The sequence below is a fragment of the Pomacea canaliculata genome, linkage group LG7 (assembly GCF_003073045.1).
Source record: "Pomacea canaliculata isolate SZHN2017 linkage group LG7, ASM307304v1, whole genome shotgun sequence".
NCBI classification, from domain to species: Eukaryota; Metazoa; Mollusca; class Gastropoda; order Architaenioglossa; family Ampullariidae; genus Pomacea; species Pomacea canaliculata.
In genome coordinates this window covers 23,095,583-23,119,918 of record NC_037596.1, presented here as the reverse complement: position 1 = coordinate 23,119,918, position 24,336 = coordinate 23,095,583, and the positions used below count along the sequence as shown (strand labels likewise).

Below are 24,336 nucleotides of genomic sequence, written 5' to 3'. Positions count from 1 at the left end.
GTCTGAAAAACACGAGAAGCATGGACTGTCCGTGACATCGTCCCTCTTGCTTTGGTCACGGTTGTCCGAGTTTCACGTGGCATTAACTGTCTTCCCTACGCCATGTGACTTCACAACAAACCTCGTGAAAGTGGAATGGACGACTAATGTACATAATGGCCTTCATTTGCCGACTTTATTATGTAAAGTAAAGCTGTTTGAATTCGCTCACATTAAAACTTTAAATTAAAGCCAGCCTTTCCTTTGAAGGCAGCCCCCCTCCCCTTTGCCCTCTAATGACTCCATCAGACATGTCAGCCTGTTATTTCTTGTCTTTTTACTTGTCTGTTAAAATGCTACGGACTGCCGATTTCTGACTCTGTTGTATTTGAGAAAATAAATTTTAAGCTAATTAACCTAGGCTGATTAAAAAAAAAAAAAAAGAAAACAAGTACATTTCACATTTTGTCAGACGATGCCGATTCAAAGGTCGGGCCGTACTTTGCCCACCCCGGGTAGAGTTGTAGACTAATGTAGTTTGCTTGGTGATGGAGAGACGGGAAGAGTAAGTTTCACTGTGTCATTAAGTAATTACGAAACAAACTCCTTTGAGACCTCTAGCCAGTTACTCAATTCCACATGGAATTGTACTTAACTGAGAATGAGAAGAAAACAGTAAGGTTTACATTATAATGTATCTTCTAATGAAATATACACCTGTTTTGTACTTTTTGTGTGTATATATTGTATTAATTTTGTTTTCTTAATTTTTTATTCTTGACCTACTTTCCGATTTATGAATGCGCGCCTAGCAGCGGGAGGTCCACCCCTGGTGTGGGCAAAGTACTGCCGGCAAACGTCTTTGGACAACACTTCTGACAAATTGTGAAGTGCACTTGTCTTCATTTTTAAACATTATTCAGCCTCGGTTAACTTGATTGAAATTTTATTTATTAACTACAACAGTGTTAGAAATCGACAGCTTCACTTTACACATGGACTACGACAAGTGCAGTATTAGGTCACTCTAGTGCCGGTTATGGGAAGGGCTTCATATGTTGGCTGTTTTAACGTGTAGGCGAAAAAATAATAAACACAGGTTTACTTAGGACAAAGTACATAACATTCTGTGTTACCAATATTATTAATCTGTTGTTTGCAGGATCAAGTGCAATTAACGGACACATGCAGGACGACGTGTCTGATAATTTTCACAGGTCAGTGCCTTTGACATGTCAAGTCAGGTCAGTCCCTTTGACCATATCACACAAGCCCAGCATCCTTGGCCATGCCGTAGAAAATGCTCATCCTGTCCGCAAGAAGCACGTGGGGCGAGTCGTACTCCTTCACCAACCCTTCATCCAGCACGAGGATCCTGAAAACAAAAGATTAATAATATTGTTTCTCATGTTCTTGATGTATGTTTTACACATTCTTATAGATACTTTTTTACTCAGTCGTTTCACGCTGATAAACAGTGTGATACACAGTAAACCGGTTGAAACTGTTGACTCTATCAGGTTTCTTCGAGCTGTGTTTGATTGCCAGCTACAATGGAATTTAAACGCCGAACACATTTTGAAACGTGGTCAACAATGTACCTTTTACTTGAGCTAAATAGTTTTTTTTAATTACTTAAGCATACATAAATATTGTTGTTGAAAGTTTTTTTAATATATATATACGATTTTAACTTGCCCATTACCGTTTTTTTCATTTGCTTATATTTTCCATTGTTGACATCTTTATAACGCTGCACCTTGCAACAAACTTTTATTTCTTATTTTCATTTCTAACATTTTTGTGACCAGAACAGCTTCCCGTGTTCAAATCACCCACTACGACAAATAAAGTTGGTCATTGAAATTATCGTAAGTAGTCTTTAGCAGATAATGTCCAATACATTTCATACCACCTGAAAAGCTGACCTAGGTTTATTTGTTTTTTGTCATTTTTGTATGCACACGAACGGAGCTAAATTGTGAAAACCCTTTCCATGTCAGACACTAGAGTGAAGTAACACTGCACCTGTCGTAGTCCATGATGGTGTTGAGGCGGTGTGCGATGGTGATGATGGTGCAGGAGCTGAAGGCCTGACGGATGGTGTTCTGGATGAGGGAGTCCGTCTCCATGTCAACGGCGGCCGTGGCCTCGTCCAGGACCAGGAGTTTGGTCCGGCGAAGTAGCGACCTGGCCAGACACACCAACTGCCGCTGACCCACGCTGTGATCGAAGCCAAATGAGAACATTTGAATTAAAAGATTAGAAAAGTGGAATAGTGGAAAAGCAAACAATAATTATAGTGGCACGTGAATTAAAAGAGCGTAACCTGCTATTTGATTCCAAAATTGGCTGCTTTCTTGTTTTTCTTCATTTCGAATATTTTTTTTTAAGACGGTGGAAGTACAAATAGTTAACTAAAACGTTTCTTCACAATAAAATAATAATAATAATAATTAATCATCCAGTTTGAAACAATAACTGCGACAAATTTTAAGCGTCGTAGGTGTCTTCGATTTTGTGTTCTTTCGTGTGTGTGTGTAGGGCGGAGGATGTAACTGGATGTACAGAACTCGATTACCTTAGCTTTTGTCCCCCTTCTCCGACCTGGTGGTTCAGGTTTTCTGGCAACTCTTCTGCAAAACGCTGCAAAAGTGAATAAAATCACTAATCCCACATTTTTATTCCATTGTGAAGATCAAACACTTGCTTTATTATTCCTTACGGAAATGTATTTTTGCCTCTTAACATTTTGTTCGCTTCGTTAAAAATGCAGAAGACTATGAAAGTACGGTCACTGAAATGCTACAAGATGAGACAGCTTACAAAATGAGAAATGAAGCATACGGCTTAAAGTACAAGCCGTAAAGACACAAATGGAAGAATGTCTGTGATGTCTGTTTGACTACGAAGACTAGAAAGCAATGTTTGAAGTAGAAAAGTATCTCAAAACAGAGCAAATACTTTAAGTTGAGCAGTCTCCAGTGCTTTCCATATTTGGTCATCTGAATATTGATCCAGTGGGTCAAGGTTCATCCTTAAGGTGCCAGAGAAGAGAACGGGATCCTACAATCGAAAAAAAGGTCAAAGGTCAACCCATCTATCAGAGAAAAATAGCTGCACTTTGTAGGTATAGATTTGTCCATTTCCCGTTTACATACGGGCATCGCGTCGACCGTGATTGGTAATTAATTAATTTCAAGACCCTCAGTCTTTCCAGCACATGTGTTGTCGTCTGCTTGTAAGGTTGCAAAACGAGGGCTTACACATGTTTGTAAGGTGATACGACTATGCATTAATGTGTTAATTTTTCTTTATTTATCTACTAAGAAAAATCTGTGCTTTGATTAAACATCAGAGAAATGACCGATAATGTAAGACAGATGTGTCAAGTTACCCAAAACAGCAGTAGCCACTACCTTTAGTTGTATTTCATGTGCTCCATCTGGCCGTGTGAAACTGGCTACAAAACTAACGAAAACGCCAATGCCAGACATTCGCTGTCATTAATTTAAATATTTAATTAAATTTTACAGTGCCTGTAAATAGATTCCTCGTGATTGTCTCCCTTGTCTTCCATCTCCTCTACTTAATAAAATATTCACAGTTGGCGCCATGTTGCAATAGTCTGGAGGTTACCTGTGGCAGGATGGTGATGCGAGAGCGCAGGTCGTGGAGCCCGATGTCGGCGATGTTGACGCCGTCGATCATGATGCAGCCGTTACAGGCCTCGATCAACCGGAAGAGAGAAAGCGTCATCGAGGATTTACCTGCCCCTGTCCTTCCAACGATGCCGACCTGCACAGAAAATTACATAATATTTAGCGTAAAAAATACACTTTATATATTTTTTCTTTGTTCTTATAGAAAGAGAGAGAAAGAGAGAGAGAAAGAGTGTATCGTGTGAGTGCGTGCATGTGCGTGTGTGTCTAACAGAAAGTGAAATGACACTTGTTATTGTTTACCTTCTGACCAGCCTCAACAATGAAGCTGATGTCTCGCAACACGAGGTCAAGGCCGGGTCGATAGCGCGTGCTGTACTCACTGAACAGCAGGCGACCTCTCTCGGGCCATGAAGGATCTGGACGTCTCAAAGGGTTAGTCCATGGCGCCTATAATAATAATAATAATAATAATAATAATAATAATAATAATAATAATAATAATAATAATAATAATAATAATAATAATAATAATAATAATAATATATAAAAGTGATCTTTGATTCATTTTCCCTGTAGCAAAAGTTTACATCCTGTCACACTGAGATATTCTGTGCTTGAGTTCCAGTATTTTAGAATTCAGGCTTAACGCTTAACAAACGAAAGAAAGAAAGGAAGACACAAACAAAGAAATTGCGATTGATAGAACAAAAAAATGACAAAGAGCTGTTCGTAATCACGGATTACTGAGCCCAACTGGAGTGAATGATGGTGGAACCTCCGTACATTTAGTAACCATAGCTACCAATTCTCTACTTTTAAAAGGCCCTATTTCTGACCTCTGACTCCAGCTGTGAGTATTCCCTCACCCTCTCCACGGACACCATGTTTGTTACAAGGTCGCTAATCTTTCGGACCATCCAGCTGATATAATCCGACATCTGTCAGGACATAAAACAACAGAGTTTATATCATAGAAAGTAGGGGGGGGGGAGAGAAATAGCCGTTATTACAGGAAGCACTCTTTCGTTGGTACAGCACCCTTAGACAGATCATCCTCCACAAGAAACCAAACACCAGGAACAAGTTCAACCTCTTCTTTGGTTGTGCTGCTAGCTTGTGTGGTCATCACAAAAAAATTAGAATGATATTAGCTTGTTTTTTCCTAGTCGTCTTTACCTTTTATAAAATTGACTGGCAGATGAAAATCACGACTATAGATTGTTTGTTGTCACATGTCGGAGAAATATTGACATAAGTGTAATAAGTGCTCATACTGAAAATAAATATGTATTAATGTTTACTTTTTTAATTTACGCTGTATATGCAAGTATCTATACATATCTTACAAGAAAAACAATTATTATCATGTAATTATGAGTATAATTATGACCCACTAAACACAAAAATAACACAATAATAATCCACATACATACATAAGAGTTCAATCACCTGCATTGCGTAAGTCACAGAGAATCCCAAAGTTCCTTCTCCAATGCCAGGGGTGACAATGGAACAGATGGCAGCACCGAAAATGATAAGATTTGTGATGATTTCTATGTTCATTGTCATCCACCTGGTGGGAAACAGAATGTCACGGGTTAGGCTGAAACCACCGGCATAGACTACATGATGTTTGAGAGATCGCCGAATTAGCGATTTATACATAGATAAATTCAAATTTATAAATATTATATAGATATAATTAGTGTCAATTTTTGACTTTGTGTACTATTTCTCTTGATTTATTTAGCTTTGTTTTGCTGAAAAAATGTCATGGAACTGTCCACCTAATTCTTTAACGTTTGTACGAAACCAATATTTAGACAGCTTACTTTTCGCGGCCTTAATGTACAGTCGATGCAGTCTCACTCAATCAGATTTCAAAAAGGTAACTACATTCTCACTGGGGTATGGAAAACTAAGTCAAATACACAACTTACCGTTTCTTAAAGCATTTAGTGATCTTTAGATGCCCTTTGTCCTTACCTGTGTGCGCTCAAACTAGCGTAGTACAAGGACTGGTTTCTGTCCACCCGTCGTTTTATCTCCTCGATGAAGCGGTCGACCGCTCGGTAGGCGCGGATGGTGGCGCCGCCGCTGATGGTCTCGCTGAAGTGGACGTAGATGGGGCTGTGAGTGACCGACTCCATCCTCTTCAGCTGCCGGGACGTCGGGATGTAGAAGGTCTGCACGTGCACAGTCGAATTTATTTAGAGAGCAAGGTGAGAGTAGCAGTGCTTTAAGAGTCATAGATTTTTTAATTGTGGGTTTCATTATTTTTTTAACAAATCACTTGCTCAGAAGTCTTGATTTCCTCGATTAGCAACGCATTAAATGCACCATTTGAACAGAAATTTCGTCGATGTGAAGATTGATATACTTTTCACAGCCACAACGTGTTGTGCAGGACTGTTACCTGCAATGAACTGTACAAACTTACCTGTATGAGGAAATACACGATGATGACAGGAATAACTAGGAAAATGAAGAGCGGTGTACTGATGGAGATGACGATGATGGTGACAAGAACCATCGTCCCAATTGATACAGACTCCTGAATGTTGTTTGGAATGATGTTGTCGATAGTATCTATGTCACGCGAAAATCTGAAAATGTTTTTCAAGAAATATTTCTTAATTTTAATCGTTCATCTTTGAGTTTACGATGACTCAGGCAGTTAAGTAAGCGTTTGTTTGGTGGTTTGTTTGTGTTTAACGCCGTGACAATGTTGATTTTTTTATTGGTATTTAATGCCGTGACAGCAACTAGGGCCATATCAAAGCGAAACATCGTAATCTTACCTTAAACATTTAAGGGACATAACCTCACGAGTGATAATCAATAACATTCAACGCAAGAAATAAAAATATGTAAAAGAGTAGGTCAAGTGTAAAAAGGAGTGGCGAAGCCCTAAAAGACCACCAACGAACAACAAAAAATACCCAAAAGTTATTAGGACATACAATTTCTTAAATGTGATTTTGAAGTGATATCCTCCTTAAAAATGTAAAGAGTGTTTTCTTTAGGATGACCCATTGCACCACTGTGACCCACAGCGCAGACGTCTATTAGAGGAAAAGTTTGTAAACCCCTTTGCTATTGTGAAAGGGGAGAGGGACGAGAGCGGCTGGGCCGACTCTCTGCCGTCTACCACAAGAAAATGGTCCAGGCCCCTTATTATTCTTTCTCATGCAATTTCTAACCTCTTCCTCGCTATCCGAAGATTCCAGCTCTCTTACACGTTTCCCTAGGCTTTTGGGCCATCATGAAAAAAGGATTCGGTTCGTTCCTTCTGCTTCCCACCAACCACGGAGTCCAACAAGGCGATGCGACCAAGACAGGAAACAAGACAGGAAAAAGACCAGTATTGACAGAATATAGGTAAGGGAGAAAAAACGAGAAGCATAATAAAAAGGGTTAGGCCATCTTAGTCATCCAACCAAAGAGAGGCTGGGTGTTCTACACGAAACGAGACGGGCCTACGGGAGAAAATGAAAAGAGGCTGCGAGGTAAAAACAAAACAAAAAGTAACAAGATTTTTTTTTCTAGAAATAGGGATAAGGAATCAAAACAAACAGAAAATAAAAAATAGTAAGGTTAATAAGGGAAGTACATAAACTAAGAAATAAATCATACTAAGAAAATACGAATTAAAAAAATAAAACGTCTAATGAATATAAAGATGATTCACCTGTTGATTATTCGTCCAACTGGGTTCGTGTCAAAGAAGACCATTGGTGCCCGCAGTACACTAGCAAGAAGTCTGCTGTGAAGGTTCTTGGAAGCAACAACCGTTCGAACCCAGATCAAGAAGTTGCTGAGGACCAGCGTGACGACTGTACGAAACGAAACACTGCAAAGATTCAAACATGGTCTACCCTGCGACTGGAAGCCATGTTGTTTTCTTGTTGTGGCCACTTCCAAATGTTTGCATTTTTTTTAGGAGCGGACTTTGACACTTGGGAACCGACAGCAGAACAACTGGCTGCTGACCAGATGATAGCACATAGAGTTAGTCTTCAACTCTCAAACTCTGATAAAGAAGCATCTTCGGGGTCAACAAAATATCTTTATTAACTTAACTGATTTTTAAAAAGGGTTTTGACACTCGTTTAAATTTCGTTCTCGTCGATGTTCCTAACTGGATAAATCTAGACAAATATACGTTTTCAAGACAAATACATAAATGGTTTTAAACTTGCTCATACGTTCATCCTTAGTTGGGTTTTTGGATAATGGCTAGAGGTTGAAAAAAGCGCATCATGTCCTAATGTGACATCAAATTTGTTAATAAAGAATTGTCGTTGTCATTGTGTTTGTCTCTGTTAATAACTTTCTACTTCTTAAAACTTCTAATCACATACTCTGTCCGATGCCAAACATTCCAAACACCATCAGGTAGTAGTCATTCTTGGCATTGTAGTTGTGCCGCAAGGTGGCGTTTACGTGGGATGTGGCGAGGAAGTTGTCGTCTGTCCAGCGGCTGAGCCAGAAATTACTAGAAGCGTGGACGGCTTGAAAGAGGAGGAAGAACAAAATGGATGCCGTGAAGGGTACGGCGCCCGCTGCTCGTATGTAGGTGAGAAACACACTCGTCTTCACCTGGAAGGTAAGTGGGGAACTCGAACAGATACTGGGCAAAGACATAAAGGCTGACTTTTTACTATTGTGCTACCTTTTTACCTGAATTTCACAACCTGGGTGTAGCTGCACAATATGATTATAAAACGTAAAGCCGCTGTGATAAAATGAAATCGAGAAATGTTTTGTAGAAAGCGCTCATAGGCTATTTAGATACGTTGCACAAGCGCGTGCACAAATTTGTGCTGACAGAAAAAAAGTTTGCCACAATGAGTTTTATCTTTTAGATAAACTGATTGTTTGTATACATGATGTTTGACAGTCTGTATATCCCTCCTGTCCCGTAGTTTTTTTCTTTAAGTACGTAGCTATTTTGTACAAAGTGAACAATTGTTTATATCATGCGTATCTTTCTTTATATACCCTTATCCATTATATGACACTAATATAGTTTTATTTATTTGCACCACATGATGGGGAAATAATCTACCCTTGATTTGTTTTCCTTTTCTTTTTGGCGATTTTAAATTTGGATTTTACTATTGGATATTCATGCTTGTATTCACCTCGACTGTCTTTTTTGTCTTCTTAACTGGATTGCCCTGCTTTCTAATAAATATATTGCACCACAACATATTGTTTTAAGTACTTGGCTTCATACGTTTCCTTTCTCAATTGTTTCTTCCTTCACCAGCCTATAGTTGTCTTCCTGTGATGTGTCATCCTCAAGGTGGCACGTGCTGAATTTACATTTCATTGAATCAGTCATCCTCGATGATTTTGATGTTGTTCTTGTAGACTTCCTAGACGAACATATTATCTTTCAATGTTTAAGTCAACAGAATTCAAATTCCCGTCCTAATTAAGATAAGGTATATCACTACAGACTACGAAGCATCAGTTTCGGTCTTATTTTCAAACATTCATAAACCTTCCTTTTCTTATGTTTCCCTAAGGATGACATTCACAGAAGACCTTCAACGGGCTTGAAATTAGTGTCCTGTTACTTTTGTGAAGCCTGATTTGGATGTGTCACAATACACAGTAAGTATATGTTTGTAATAGCGAACGTTTAAAACTAAATTTATTGGTGTAAGGTTTATGCTTGAAAACACCTGAATACTGAACATGTAGTTTAAAGTTCTTTTTTGTAATCTGTTATTCAAATAAAAAAAGTTATTTAAAAGCGCAAAAGAACCTGCGTCTAGAGTTGTCTTTGCATGTCAGATCTTCGCCGGAAGTTGTGCCCTCGGAAGTCGCCGTCTCCACGTTCTCTCGGATCTTCCTGATGAGCGCTGAGACTGCGAAAAGAATAAAAAGATAATTATGCTTTTAAGAAATCTCAAACATTTCCGTTCTCTGATCCACATACTTTGAAAGTAGCATCGTTTATGTCCGCTAATATTGGGTATAAACACTAAAATATAATCAGATCCAAGGCAAGTGATCAGACTCAGTCTAATCACCATAGGTAAGTAGATGTAACTTTGTCTAATGAATGGTATGATTGAATGCAGAGCAGATGTTTGCTGGTTCGAGATGCAATAGGCTAGGTAACTTCAATGCCTTTAAGCAATCGGAGCACTTTTTACCATTTTACCATTTGCACTTCTAGGTTTTTAGGCTTATGACACGTAAAGGTAATTTATAGCTAATCTGCGCAGTAAAACATTTGTCCCAAAAATATTGCTAAGTTTCGAAGACGATGGACAGCAAATAACACAATACAAATTAAAATAAACCCATTGTTGCATTTGAGATCACATGATTGCTAACTCTCAGGGTCTTCCGCTTCCTCCGACTCCTCCTTCTGTTGCAGGTGAAGTTTGAGGAAGCGAGCGAAGGGTCCGTCGTGGGACATGAGAGTGTCGTAGCTGCCTTTCTCAGAGATGCCGTTGTCGGACAGCACGATGATCTCGTCAACCATCGGCAGCCAGTGGATGCCGTGTGTCACCAGCACCCGCGTCTGGTTGAATTAAAAGAAAGAACAGTTGCTAATGAAAGGTACCTGACGATTTGCTGATGACACAGAGAAAGACACAGAGAGAGGGAGGTTGAGCTGACAATGAAGGGTTGCTGGAACAGCTGGCTGCTGATTAGCAGAGGAATGAGAAAGTGGAAATAACAATAAATTGACAAAATTTGTGAATGAAGAGAAAAGGTAATAAAAGTTTAATAATGCTTATATTTCTGCTAATTTTCAAAACTTAGATGCATGAATCATCTTGATAAAGTTTAAAAAAAGGATACCTATGCTAACTATATGGACTTGTAAAGTTAATAAAAGTAAACGATAAGTAATTAGAATATATCACTTTTCTTATTAAAGAAATTAAAGGGAATTAGAAGAAAATTGGGAAGTCTTAAACCAACTTAAATAAAATAACTGTACGCCTCCTGGTACCTCCTTTCGTGTGAACTGACCTTGTGCCGGAGCAAGCCGTTGGGGCCAATGACCTCGGTGAAGATGTGTTTGCCCACGTGCGAGTCCACGGCGCTGAGCGGGTCGTCCAGTAGGTAGATGTCGCTGTCACTGTACACGGCGCGGGCCAGACTCACTCTCTGCTTCTGACCCCCACTGAGGTTGATGCCCTGACACAGATACAGACATCATCTAATTTGTCGCCGTTTTCCTCCTCTTTGTCTTTTTACTAATCCTCGTAGTCATCATCTTTATTAACGTTGTCCTCCTCCTCTTTATCGTCTTCGTCCTCGTCCTTGTCGTCATCGTTCTCGTCCTCCTCTCTGTACTCCTCGTCGTGGTCCTCCTCCTTGTCTACTTGTCGTCCTCCCCCTCTTCCTCCAGCTCATCATCATCCTTTATTACCCTTTCACCAATCTCAGTCATGTCTCCAGCAGGCAGTATTGCCAGGTCGCGCTCAAGTGCGCATGCCCGAAGGACCTGTTGATATCTTTGTTCGTTGAAGAGTTTCCCAAACAGAATGTTGTCACGAAGCGTTTTATTTTGTATCCACGCTTGTTGAGGGACGTAAGCCACAGAACTCTGAAAAATGTTGTGTTGGTTTTGTTTGTAAAGAAATCACAAAGTTGCTATTAAGTCTTAAGGAAAAAAATTGAGATGATTAAAAGAGAGAGGAAAACAAAATTATCTACAATACAAATTCTCTGACAGCTCTGTGAGCATGTGCCACATATAGAAAGAAGAACCTTATTCCCGAAATGAGATGAAAGTTCCTAAAGATCTCGTGGAATACAATTTTTAAGTCTTTTTCTTAAGTTCATTGCAAGGTATTAGTTTCATAAATCTGTAAAAATAAGTCACTTCTGTTATTGAGATACACGCCTAAAAACATGGCGATGCACAGAAAGAGTAAAGAACTCCGACATCTGTATTGTACTTGGATACGTTTAAATAATAAAGACCTGAGACAATGAGAATACCGGGACCTTACATTAATATTATCTACAATATTATCTACTAGTACTAGGAAGAACAACAGCCGAGGTCACTTGCAACACACATATTTTTATAAAAGGGGGCCAAATAAAGTGAACTTGAAAAAACATTATACTTTACCTTTATGGTTACTTTCCCTGACACTTTTTCTATTTCTCCGAGAAGTGAAGAGATCAAAGACGACTTTCCACTTCCCACGTGACCCACCACCGCCACCAGCCTGCCGACACCAACGCTGATGTCGATGCTGGAATCATCCAACATCCATAAGAAAAAAGTATGCTCTTTCTCGGAAGTGGCAGAAGAAATATCAGATTTTTAAAGTAAAATTTTAATACAGAAATAGGCAGAAACGAAAAATGCAAAGGAACCAACTTAAAATTTTTTTGGTGAAATTATGCGACTTACTCTAGTGCAAATGTGAAAGGTATAGTAAAGGGACATTGCGAAATTTTATTTATCTGAGACATTTCTCTCTGTCATGATCCGGTCTTGGAAATTGCATGAACTTCACTTTTCGATTTGATAGTCATTCTGTGTAGCTAGACTCGGTGTTGCTTGCAATGAGTATTTCGCTGAAATCAATCAAAATACTAATTCTAGACACAACGGTTGTATTACAACAGACAAAATAACTACAAATAACTACATGGCAAACCTTTTCCCACAGACTCTCAAAAGTCGCGATGTAATTGGTCATGACGTCACTACATCAGTCGTGTCCGTTTAGCGGTTAATATTGTACATCAAAAATACAACAATAACAATAACAGGAATAACTACATAAAATGGTGTTGGAAAGAGAAGAGAAAGTCGTGGCTAATTAGCTGTAACAAATAGAATGACAAGTCACACAGAAACAAAGAGATTAACAAGCAGAATAGCAAACAAAGGACGAATCACCCACTTTTTCAAGACAGGTTCGTAGTGTTTGTCCCATGTGAACGTTCCGTTTCTGATGGATATGGCGTCGACTGTTGAAAAACAATGAACGTTGTTTAGATTAAACGGTGGGTAAACAACTGTCAAAAGTATTTTTAAATAGTCTAAATAAGGTCAGGGTCAGGTCAGGTCAATCCCATGCCCGGTCCGGGCGTAGGGGGGACCGTCCGGCAGCAGCGACAGACAGAATTTTCCACCCGGTCCTGTCTTGAGCAGAGGAGAGCAGGTCTGGCATCTCGCGTTCGGTCCATTCTTTGATGTTGGTGACCCAGCTTTTCCTCGGACGACCACGACGACGGCTCCCTTCGAGGGTTCCTTGTAGGATCGTCTTGGACAGGGTGTTGTGGCGGGTGACGTGACCGAACCAGGCGAGCTTGCGCCGCTTCACTGTTGTCAGAAGGGGTTCTTGTGGGCCCACGAGGGAGGTCACGGTGCTCCGTACGTATGCGTTGGTCTTGTGTTCGCGGTACGAGATGCGGAGCAGCTTTCTCAGGCACTTGTTCTCAAAGGCCTGGAGTTTCTTTTCCGTTGCGGCAAGCAGCGTCCAAGTTTCGCAGCCGTAGAGTAGGATTGACACTACGAGGGACTTGTACAGCCTGTGCTTGGTATTGAAGCTGATTGAGTTGCTTCGCCAGATCCTATCCAGCCTGGACATTGCGGATGTTGCCATACCAATCCTGATACGGATCTCTGTTGTACAGCAACCATCTCTAGTCAGGGTGGCACCCAAATACTTGAAGCTGTTGACCTCCTCCAGTTTCTGGCCGTTCATGACGATGTTGCTGCTGTTGTCGGTGGTGGAAATAATCATTACTTTGCTCTTCTCTGAGCTTATTTCCATGCCATAGGCCCCCGCACGCCTGGAGAGTCTGTCCGTCAAATCCTGAAGTTCGTTGTTACTGCCTGCCATGAGGTCAATGTCATCTGCAAAGCGTAGGTTGCACAGGGGTCTGCCACCAATGGAGATTGAGGTAAGGTGGTTGTGGAGGGTTTCTTGCATGATTTTTTCAAGGAAGATGTTAAAAAGGATGGGAGAGAGTAGGCACCCTTGACGGACCCCGATCGTCATCGCGAAGAACTCGCCTAGCTGGTTGTTGAGAAGCACCGCGCTGGAGGCGTTCTTGTAGAGTGCTGCTACCATCTGGATCAGTCCCTCCTCTATGTTGAATGATCTCATGACCTGCCAGAGTCCATCGTGCCAGACACGATCAAAAGCTTTTTTGAAATCGATGAAGTTATGGTATAGCTCACGTTGATGCTCCAGGTGTTTTTCTATCATAACACGGCAGTTAAAGATCTGTTCTACCGTGCTTCTTCCAGCCCTGAAGCCAGCCTGTTCTTCTGCCAGCAGTTCCTCTGCAATGGGTTTTAAGCGGTTGAGGATGATTCTGAGCATTACTTTGCTTGGGTGACTTATCAGACTGATGGTTCTGTAGTTCTGGCACTGCTTCAGGTTCCCTTTCTTAGGGAGTGGGATGATGATAGACTGAGCCCATTCGTCTGGCCATTTCTTTTCTTCCCATATCTTTTGACACAGTGTGGTGAAGGCCTTGGTTGTTGCGTCTCCTCCATGCTTCAGCAGCTCAGCAGGTACGTTGTCCACACCAGGTGACTTTCCTCCCTTCAGACTGTGCATAGCTTCTCTCACCTCATCAGTGAGGACTGGCAGGTCTTCAGCCTCTCTTGTCCCAGTCTGGTGATGCTGGAGAATGCTGGTGTCTGGTTCGATCTTGTAGTTGTACAAGTCTTGGCAGTATTCAGTCCAACGGCTCAGTACAGCAGCTTTCTCCGTAAGGAGCTGTCCGGCGCTGTCTTCGATGACTGTGGCTGGTCGCTGCTGAGTCTTGGTGAGGGCCTTCAGTGTTTCATATGCCTTCTTGCTGTCTCCGCTTGCCATGCCTATTTCCACGCTGCAACACTGGTCTTCGATCCAATCTTCTTTTGCCTCCTTCATCCTTGTTCTGATCTTCTGGTTGACAAGTCTGTACTTGTCTGCTGACGTCGGGTCTCGACCTCTCTCTTTCTTCAAGGCTCTCCTTACGTCGCAAAGATCAAGGATGTCGTCTGTCACCCAGGGTTGTTTGCGCTTCCTCTGCTTCCCCAGCACTTCGTCTGCATAAGTCTAAATAAGCAAAGCGTAAATAACACAAATAACAGAAGTAAAATAATTCTGATTTTACAGAAGTTTTATTGCATCTAATCTTGGTATTCTATTCAATGTGATCCAAGCAGTTAAATTATTAATAATTTACAAGTTTCCAGCACAGGCAAAAACGACAAGTGAGTGTCTCACATTTTCTTTTTCCAGGTAATTTACCTGAATCAGCAGCACGGGTAACGTTGTCTGTGTCAAGGTCTTCACAGCACAGAAACTTGTTGATCCTTTGCACTGACACCAAAGACTAGTGATCAGAAACACAATGATTAATAAGAGAAGAAAATAACACCATAACACATACATAAAAAAAGAAAATGACAAGATCGCTAGCAAATACTAAACTAAACTACCAGACAGAAGGGAATAAAGTTAAAAGTCAGCAAAATGACGGAAGCAACTAAGCGTAAAGAACGACAAAAAGGTAAGAAACAAAAAGAAGACATAAGGCTAATAAACAAAGAAGTAAAAAAATAAAAAATACAGGTAAGTAATAAGGAAAACAAACAAAGAAGGTGAAATGAGGAAAGGTGAAAAAATTAGAAAAAAATTAAGGCGATAAGCATTACCGTAGTCACAGTAATCACAGACCTAGACGGTCGTGGATATGATTGTGGTAAGCATTTCGAGAGGTGACCTCAGCATGTTTAACAAAGCCAAGGTAGGACAGGACAGTAAGAAAGAAAACAAAGGAGGTTAGATGAAAGATAGGTTGAAAATCAAGAAGAAATTAAAAAGGTAACCATTACTTTAGTCTTAGTAATCACAGACCTGAGCGGTCAAGGAGATGAGTTTGGCCAGAAGGTCCAGGGGATCTCTCAGCAAGTTCAACAAGGCCAAGGTGACAAAGACCCGCCGAGCGTCCAGGTGGTTGTCAGGGGAGACAACCACAAATGTTGCTAACGTTGCCAGAGTTACCTTCAACAGGGACAAGCAGGTGTGAGAGGACTACATAGAGGTGATAACAATAACACAACAGCTCACACATGGACAACAATCTTGTGTACTGAATTTTGTCCCCGTTTGCTGTAATCTTTATTCCAACTAATATGAATAAATACAATATAGGAATATAGCGAGATAAGTCTATAAGTATATCAATCATATGCACAGAAAACATGTTTTGTACTGTTACTGCGTGTATTCAGACTTACTGGTCAGACATTAGCTTGTTCAAAATCTTCTCATTCATTATTAAAACACAGTTATTAATACTTTTTCTTCTAAATAGCATGCTTTACTAAAATCTTTTTTTTTTAAGTAATACATCTGCTTCTTTTTTTTCTCTGTCGTAATTGTCTATAGTAACACTAGAACAAGAATACCCGATTAAAAGAAAGCAAAGAGTTCACTTCGAAGACTGACCAGGAAAGGTGCGAAGTAGCAGCACACACTCATAAACATGTTCAGGTAGGAAATTCTGAGCAACACATTTGTCTCCTCGCTCCTCAAGTCTGTGATCAATTTTTTGAAGGAAGGTTCCCATGCGTACATCTTTACCACCTGAGGACACACGCAGGCGTAGATACACAAAACACAGACATGAACACACAACATGAGACAAGCTGGAAATCTAATGTATACCTACTACTATTTCTGAAAGGGCTTATATAGAAAATAAAAAGAACAAATATACAAATGTTTACAAAATCCATACACACTTAAACAATTAAAATACTGTTTAAATATGAGATTTGTATATACATTTAGCACAATAATTTAGTTCTTTAATTCATTGAGACAGGTTGCTAAACAATCAACACTGACCCTCATTCCACTCAACATATCATTGGTCAGTCTAAGCCTCTTGTCCTTGAACTTGAGGTTACTGATGTTGAGTTTCTTTTGACAACTTGAGATGTAGGAGTTGAGGGGGACGAGAAGGAGAAGCACGATGACGCCGGCGAAGACTGAGGGGCCGATGTAGAAGTAGAGGACACCGACAACAATGATAGCCTGTTAGAGGACACAATAGTGATACAGGTGTAATAAAAACATGATAACCTGCAATTGAGCACAACAGACACGTGTCTTTTAACCATAACATGATAATAAACACGACATTGATACCAAAGTAAATAAAGTGCAATACCTGAATATTCCACAGCTCAACAGCTAGTACAAAGAAATAATGTTACCATAGTATGCTATGGAGAAATAGCAAAATCAAACCCTTTGAGACCTTAGTTAACCTGAGGTCTAACACTTTGCATTAGCTAAGGTCGCTCTGAGCAAGGCCAAGCTCCGAAGAGTCAAACTCCAAAAGTGCGCCGTTGTCTTGGCAACTGTACTGGCAAACAGCAGTTTTTATGTTTCATGTTGACCAACTTTCTATGTAGCGAAGTTGTTTACCCCCATAACCACAAGATTTCTGTAGCATCTACATACAGCTTTGTTAAATAATCGACGACATTTGTCTGATCAGAAATGGCTTCTGCGCCCAGGCCTGACGAGAGGGGGGGACAGGGGGGTCTGGTGTACCCGGGCCCGCGGCTGTCAAGGGGGCCCGGCCTTGGTCAGTGGATTTTTTTTTCTTCTTCTCCTTTCCTTTTTCTTTTAAAGAAAGGTCTAAGGACAGAACATCCAAGCATTACACATGCAGAAGTTGAGTTTCAAGTCTGTAGAATTGTAAACATACATTATATACTGGGAAAATAATTTACGATTACAAGTACAAGGGGCCCGGAGAGGTCTGTCCCGGGGCCCGTGCTGGCTCTCGGCGGCCCTGTCTGCGCCCATAAATAATTTGAGAATTTCTAACATATTCTAATGAGGCGTTGCTCCTTTGTGACTAGAAACAGAGATAACAGTAAATATGGAATTGTTCTCGATGTTAGAAACATTAGAAACTGAATGCGATAATGAAATATGTCCTCTCATAGTAAAATTAGTGTTGCTATCGGGTTGGCCCTAATAACGGGCGTTGTTTACCTGTAGAGGAGTAGTCCAAGCGACGAAATAGAACATGGAGTCCTGAATGCGTTGACAGTCGACAGACATGAGGTTGGTTATCTCCCCGCTAGCGGCCAGTCGCCGTGCGGCGCTGTTCATCGTTAGTGACTAAGAAAACAGGGACAAACAGAGACCCAAAAAATTAAATCAATGGGTTTAGCAAGGACTGTACATAAATTGTGTGAGTGATTTACCTATTTAGTGAAAAGACGACTTAACCTCTAGAGTCTAGAGAAAAGAAAAGGAAGTATCTCGCCTACTCAATCGCAAGCTCTGTGACTTGGTGTTACAACAGATAGTAATTGTTTCACGAGAGAAAAACCTGAACCCAGGACTCTATTGTAATCACTGTACTGGTGGCAGACAAGGGGACTGACAGGATAATAAAGTACATCCTTTATCTTTCCCTACCTTGCGCGCCGACGATTTAAAAGACACGAATGACAGGTGTTTAATGAAACTGAGCGGATGTATTAGCATACATACACTTACATGGGTTGTTGGCTGGCTGCCTGCATAGATGAGTCCTCTTTCTTTAGACAGAATACTTGCTGATGTAGATATACAACGCACTTTAGCTGCCCTTTGCTCACCTTTTTGTAGATGGCGGCAATGAGGATGGTCTTCAGCTGCATGCCGACCACTTGTGAACACCAGAAGCTGAAACTGGCGAGTAGTGTCCTGACCATGTACACCAGGAACATCAGCACCGCCAGCACGTAGCCAGACCTCGCCTGCTTGTCGTTGTCGTCGGGGCTGGTCACCTGCTCGATCAGCAGCCTGCAACAGGTGTTCAGTCGCTCAGGTATCTTGTCCACACAGCTTCTGGTGTCATCACTACTTACTGGTACATTCGATATCTATTATAGCTTTCTAGCCTTACATCAAGAGTACAGTCAGCTGATTTAAAATTTAATAAGGAATGGGCATGAAACATTTTATGTGCTTGCATGTGTCATTGTTGTCCGAGTGAAATTAATTTACACACACACACACTGATGTGTCTGCTAAATCACAGTCGAAAGGAGGTACATCTTTAAACAAAGAAAGAAGATTTGGATATTTGTGGATGCACATTTTTTTTAAAGACGATAGATATCAACAGTACACGCTAAGTCAACTAGCATATATATATATATATTTTAACCTATTTCTGGCACTAATGTTGTTTCTTGTCATAATAAATAACGTTTTTGTATGTCTATTGAGTGTGTAAACATTAAAATCCAATGAATATCGGATAAAACATCGCAGTGATGATCACCTGTGCGTAAGCCTGTATTATAATTTTACTTTTGGAAATACAATGTGACATAATTTCCTGTGGATTTACAAGAGAGCGCAATTTAACAATGAAATAAGATGAAACTACTTTTTCTTCACCTAGAATTATTTTAAAATACTTCAAAGTTGTGTGCTCCTGAGTATCAGAGGTTGCTTAATATCTGCAAATTTTTTAAAAGTGTACAGACTAATTGGTATTGGTAAACATTATTATAGATATTTACTCATTTTTGTTTAGTATTTAGATCGGGTATTGCCACACATTGTTAGTATTTTCTCAGTAAGATACCTCGTCATAAAAACAAGGTTTGAGATTTTTTTTTCAATATTAACATTACATTGAGTATGCATCTAATTAGCTGACCCTGACTTTCCAATGTCAACCACTTTAATAATTGACAACATCCGGGTACTCACCCTAATAACATGGGACATAAAATCAAGATCCCTTCGGATACCGCGTTCGCGAACAGCCCGAGGATGAGCCGAGGACCCACGAGCTTCACCAAGACTCGGAGCAGCGACGGCGTTTCTTGCTTCACCTCGTCGTCCCCTGGCCGGTGGAGGGTCCCATAGGCTGTGCTGACCCCGCCCTTTCCTCGCGAATTGTGGGTGGAACAGCTGGGGACGAGGGATGTGGTTTCCAAGACGGTTGCTGGAAGGTGAATGTCTCCTTCTATGGAGTCTTTGGGAAGAAGTTGAAGTGATGTGATAGCGGAGTCGGTGTTGGTGCCGTTCCCTGGCTTACCCCGTCTGTGACATAGAAGACACAAAAATTAATTAAACTGAGCCTCATGTATGTTGATTCAAGATTTGTGTTGGCCTCTTCCGCAGCGAGCGCTGAGTTCCATGGACAAAGTGAAGTAGCCTAAGGTGACCTTGTACTTTCCCTCAAAAACAAGAACATGAGTTCAAATAACGATTGTCACACTGGCTCGGAAGTCGCTGAGGGTAAAAAGGTTGGTACCCCTTGCTGGCGCCTGCCACAGGGAGGTAGATGTTCTACAACTGCAGGTGAAGATCGAAGCTGACTCTGGGACTGAGACCAGCCTGGACAAGTCAGAACCAAGCAACCAAATGGTAATAGTAATGATCACGCTTCGCGCTTTTTGTCAACATGAACATGTACTAACGAGAGAATTGCTATTATAAAGCTCAGGTAAACGCTATTCGTTGCCAGCATTCAAAAGTAACAGACACCTGTTCATCGTTTGTGCACGTGATATCGATACCAATCAAAATGTCCTTTTAGTAAACATGATGGTACACAGCTGTTCAAAAAACGTAGATCAGTCACGGTCCTATCTAAAATCGACCGAAGAGCGACTTAGTCATTCTCGATGGAATGGATTGAGAAAATTGTCGAGTGAAACCGTCATTCCGACATCGGAGTCTGTCGTCAAGGACCTTGCCATTTTCAAGGATTGGATTCCTAGTCCGGAAACAGATGTCGGGGCAGTTCTCATAACCTCCTTCCCTGACAGGACAAAGCCCTCCACAATATAACTGTTATACCGTTGTACGCTCCCGTCTCCTTTTTACGAACAGATGGAGAAGGCAAGCAGAGGGATACATAAGAGGAACATCTTTTATGTTCAAGAATCTTAATGCATATACATGTACCAGCAAATAAACTGAAAAAAATTAATCGCTTGAAATATCGCATGAAAAACGAGTGGGGACGCTGCTCAATATAATGTCCATAGAGTCACCATCGACTCTTACCAATATCAAGTATCATTTTGAAAGAAAAATTATGTAGTTGGATTATATACAGCAGACTATCTTAAAAATACATTTCAACAGCATTAATCGATTAAAAAAATTCAATGACCCGATATTATCATAATTCTTTATATATACTCAGTAAATCTCACATCGGAGGAAAAAAATCAAGTGATTGCTGGAGAACCACTTACTGTTTGTTCCTAAATCTTTCTCTCTCCAACTCCCACTCTCGTTGAAAGGACGGGACAAGGACGTCACTGCTGTCTCGTGGGTTGAGGTCAAAGAGGTCAGCCTCCGTAAGGTCTCTTTGCCACCCAAGGTAGATGTACCTAGAGGTAGAGGTCTTATATACAGCGCCGTCTAAGGCAGCGTACACATACCATACACCTACATAAACATACAATCACACGCTCGTAGACACACACACACAGACACAAACGCCGAACAGACTCTGTAAAGAAAACAAAAAGAAAAGATTGTTATTTGTTACAGTCAATAAGAGACACATTGATAAACATGTCTTCACCTTGTCATCCATGCAAACAAAATCCGGTTGGGAAAGGACGCAGTGACTTCTGGACATGGACGCTGTAAGAAAACAGTAGACAGTAAGAGTTTGTCACAAGAAGGTAGAAAGCAAACTGTTGTTTAAAGATATTTAATAAATTCCATTTGACTGTTAAAACTAAATTACATAAATATTTTAACCAAACCTTCTGCTGATGTTGATATCCAGTCTGAGTTTCCTTAAAAGCTTCCGAGAAGCAGAACAAGATTGTCTGGATGCTCTCTATGGCGACGTTCACACAAAGCAAAACAAATTTCCGGATGTTGTCGTTATAATCCTGTGATCCGCAGATTGTCTTTGTCAAAACACATTTGTCATAGTGCGTATTCGTGAAATCATAGAGTGTTATAGCATTAATGTTTTTGTGGAATCAAAATTCATTCGACACATGAGCTCTATTCAAATATTACTAAAATGGACTTGTTTAAGAAATAAAAGTGTAAGCTTGTCAGGTGACTGTACAAATTTGACTAAGACAATCAGATAAGCTGAGATATTTTTATCGACAGTTCTATTTTGTAATTTTAATCTTTAATTAGATATACATCAAAATCAAGAGAAATATTAAATTATGAAACTCCATTCTTTATTTTAACTCGAAGTATAAATCTAAATGTAACTTTGTATTGTTTGCAAACCATGTAAATGCTCTTAACCAGATCTTCACGTCCATTGTTAATTTTAGGTTTCCTGTGATATTAAAACTTCATATGCATTTTTTATCTACTTTTTCCATTTCTGATTTATTAAAGTCTCGGGGACAATGTGCTCATTTGATTTGACATTGAAAAAAGCTTCATCATCTATGCTATATAATAACAAAATGGTTTCAGTCGTCATTATTATTATTATTGTTATTATTAAAAACCTCTTCAATGATGGCCGTGTATAAAAGGAAGACGTCGCATAACATCAACAAGCTCCAGAAGACAAACTGTAAACCGGAAGTGATGACATGTCGTCGTCGTTCATACTGTGTAAGGAAGGCTGTACACAACTAAAAATATGCCAGAAAATAAACACTGCTTCTGTTAAAAGAAGGAAATACAACGTACAAAAAAATGCGTTTATATAATGTGAAGATTAGTCATGGACTAACTAAAGAAAGCTAAAGAAGAAAGTACCGTTAGGCAGGATAAAAAAAAACGCACAAAGTTTCATAAGATGACTGAAGATAATCCTTGGGTGATGAAAGGTTGCCTGTAGCTGAAACAGCTACAACTAGTGGTTTTCATGTGTAATGACAGTAAAAGCATAAAAAAACAGTAATCAAAATGCTATTGATATAGTCCCACATACGAGTTGGTATGCAGCTTGACCAAAGGAACACAATTATGAGCGATGTCAGGATGCACACAGAAAAATTCCACAGCCAGCGATGTGTCTGTGTGATTAAGGTTAGAAGAGTGTGTCTGAAGTGACAGGTCACTAGAAGTGCGCATGTGCTGTGACGTCAAGATAGTACAACATTCTTTGAGTGTTTTTGTTTCCCACAGCGTGTGCAACAGCGACTCACATACGACACCAGCCGCAGGCCGCTGGCCAGGTAGGCGACCATCGGAAGCACGTCACTGCCTCTATCCGTCAACAATTTGAAGTTTTGTATCAAAGACACCAGCGCCACCATGCTCAACACCATGCTGAAACACTGTCGGCATTAAATCCGTTTTAATGTATTGTCTGCGATCTCGTACACCTTTTTTTTTAATCATCATTTGTACATTAATGTTTTGTGAAATATAAATCACATATGAAAGTAAATGTAGTTGTCGAATCTTTTGATGGGAAAATTCAAGACAAAGTACAAAAATAGTCCAATCACTTTTAGACGATCTCTAATGGCAAGAAGGACAACCATGCTGAAGTAACAATCGGAGATAAGGAACAAACAAATTAGTGAAAGAGCAATAATACACTAACTACGTAGAAATGAGTAAATGAAGACCTCAGTTACAGACGCATTTCTTTTTTTAAAGTGTACAGAAAACTCTAGGATTGCACCCTACCCACACACACACCCACACACACCCATCCACATCAACACACTCTTTCTCTTATTCTCTCTATCTCTCTGAGGATACAAAGCCTACCGTCTTGGCCGAGTTCAACCAGGTGACATGAAGTGGAGTGACTTTCCCTTTCCTGGCGAGCACCAGCAGGTAGAAGGGCAGAGGGCACCACAAGCAAGCACATGGCACCCACACCAGCACCGTGTTGAGGAAGCAGTCTGTCAGACGTGGCCAACCGTTGAAATCGTAAAAACTGGAATTCTGCAAAATTGAAACTGCGCTGACTGGCGGCTGAGCTTTGAAACATTGAATAATCAGGTGTCGGCCTAGCATCTCGCACAATTCTTAATTTTAGTTTATAGACTAAGAAATGCACACTTTTTATTACAAGCGTGTAGATTAACAAAAAGCTCAGCTTCACAAGTCAAGCTTTTGATCGTTCACTACAGTATTGTTTAGAACACAGATACAACAACAGTGAGCTACATAAATTGCAAACCATTTTATCAGTCCAAGGAATCTCTAGGTTTTCAGAAAAGCACTCACAGAATGGAGTATTGCTTCATGCAGCTTATTTGCTGCTTCAAGTTACAAGTGGTGAGCAGGATGAATACACCCTATTGCATTATTAATTTTAATACAAACTACAACATCGACTTGAAATTAGAAGCAGGGAACCAGTGTTCTGTCATGCGTAAATACGAAGAAAGTACAAAATATCGAGACCTTACCCATAGAGGATCTCTACAGAACTGCAGCCTGCCTGTACCCATGGTGGACTGTCTGTCTGCCCGGTACAACTGTCAGACTGAATATGGTCTGATGTACACCTCCAAGTGTTGAGTAGAGACACAGGACAAAGATGGTGAGGTCCAGTTTATTTTATCCTTCACATGTAACTCAATCAGTCTTCTGTAAACTTCACGAGGCTGCCTATCATCACACGTGTGTGATATTGCAGGCACTGACTGTCAAACAGTAACCCACCTGTAGAAGATTAGCTGACAATTAACAACTTTTAAATACCAGCTGCTCTTTAAGACACACCTTGGGTC

General features: G+C 40.3%; 2 protein-coding genes across 2 annotated transcripts in view; both read right to left on the bottom strand.

The window, feature by feature from the left end:
• Positions 1-656: 656 nt before the first annotated feature.
• On the bottom strand, positions 657-21,008 carry LOC112567546 (multidrug resistance-associated protein 1-like). Its single transcript, XM_025244242.1, has 27 exons — positions 20,896-21,008; positions 19,394-19,729; positions 18,286-18,472; positions 17,672-17,800; positions 16,508-16,696; positions 16,106-16,243; positions 15,512-15,658; positions 14,903-14,987; positions 12,551-12,617; positions 11,764-11,890; positions 11,053-11,229; positions 10,650-10,817; positions 10,002-10,191; positions 9,424-9,526; positions 8,887-9,028; positions 8,009-8,246; positions 7,336-7,561; positions 6,085-6,250; positions 5,631-5,830; positions 5,094-5,217; positions 4,481-4,582; positions 3,945-4,091; positions 3,619-3,777; positions 2,944-3,045; positions 2,561-2,625; positions 2,008-2,202; positions 657-1,354 (listed from the first exon to the last, which is right to left on the bottom strand). The coding sequence occupies exons 2-27, from the start codon at positions 19,402-19,404 to the stop codon at positions 1,243-1,245; spliced, it is 3,696 nt and encodes a 1,231-aa protein (XP_025100027.1). The 5' UTR covers positions 19,405-19,729; positions 20,896-21,008; the 3' UTR covers positions 657-1,242.
• A 239-nt stretch (positions 21,009-21,247) lies between these two features.
• Positions 21,248-24,336, bottom strand: part of LOC112569533 (multidrug resistance-associated protein 1-like) — a 53,197-nt gene continuing 50,108 nt past the window's right edge. Inside the window, exons 33-37 of the mRNA XM_025247342.1 lie at positions 23,363-23,542; positions 22,789-22,920; positions 22,141-22,269; positions 21,418-21,549; positions 21,248-21,292 (exon numbers count right to left, since the gene is read on the bottom strand). The gene's annotated coding sequence lies outside the window, so the exon portion shown is untranslated. The remainder of the gene's footprint in view (positions 21,293-21,417; positions 21,550-22,140; positions 22,270-22,788; positions 22,921-23,362; positions 23,543-24,336) is intronic.

What these genes read in the sequence shown, in the direction of transcription:
- LOC112567546 (XM_025244242.1), bottom strand. An exon ending in TACCCGTGCTGCTGATTCAG is followed by an intron (nt 12,618 to 14,902) that starts GTAAATTACCTG and finishes GTTTTTCAACAG; the next exon opens with TCGACGCCATATCCATCAGA. An exon ending in CTGTGACTTACGCAATGCAG is followed by an intron (nt 4,583 to 5,093) that starts GTGATTGAACTC and finishes ATGTCCTGACAG; the next exon opens with ATGTCGGATTATATCAGCTG.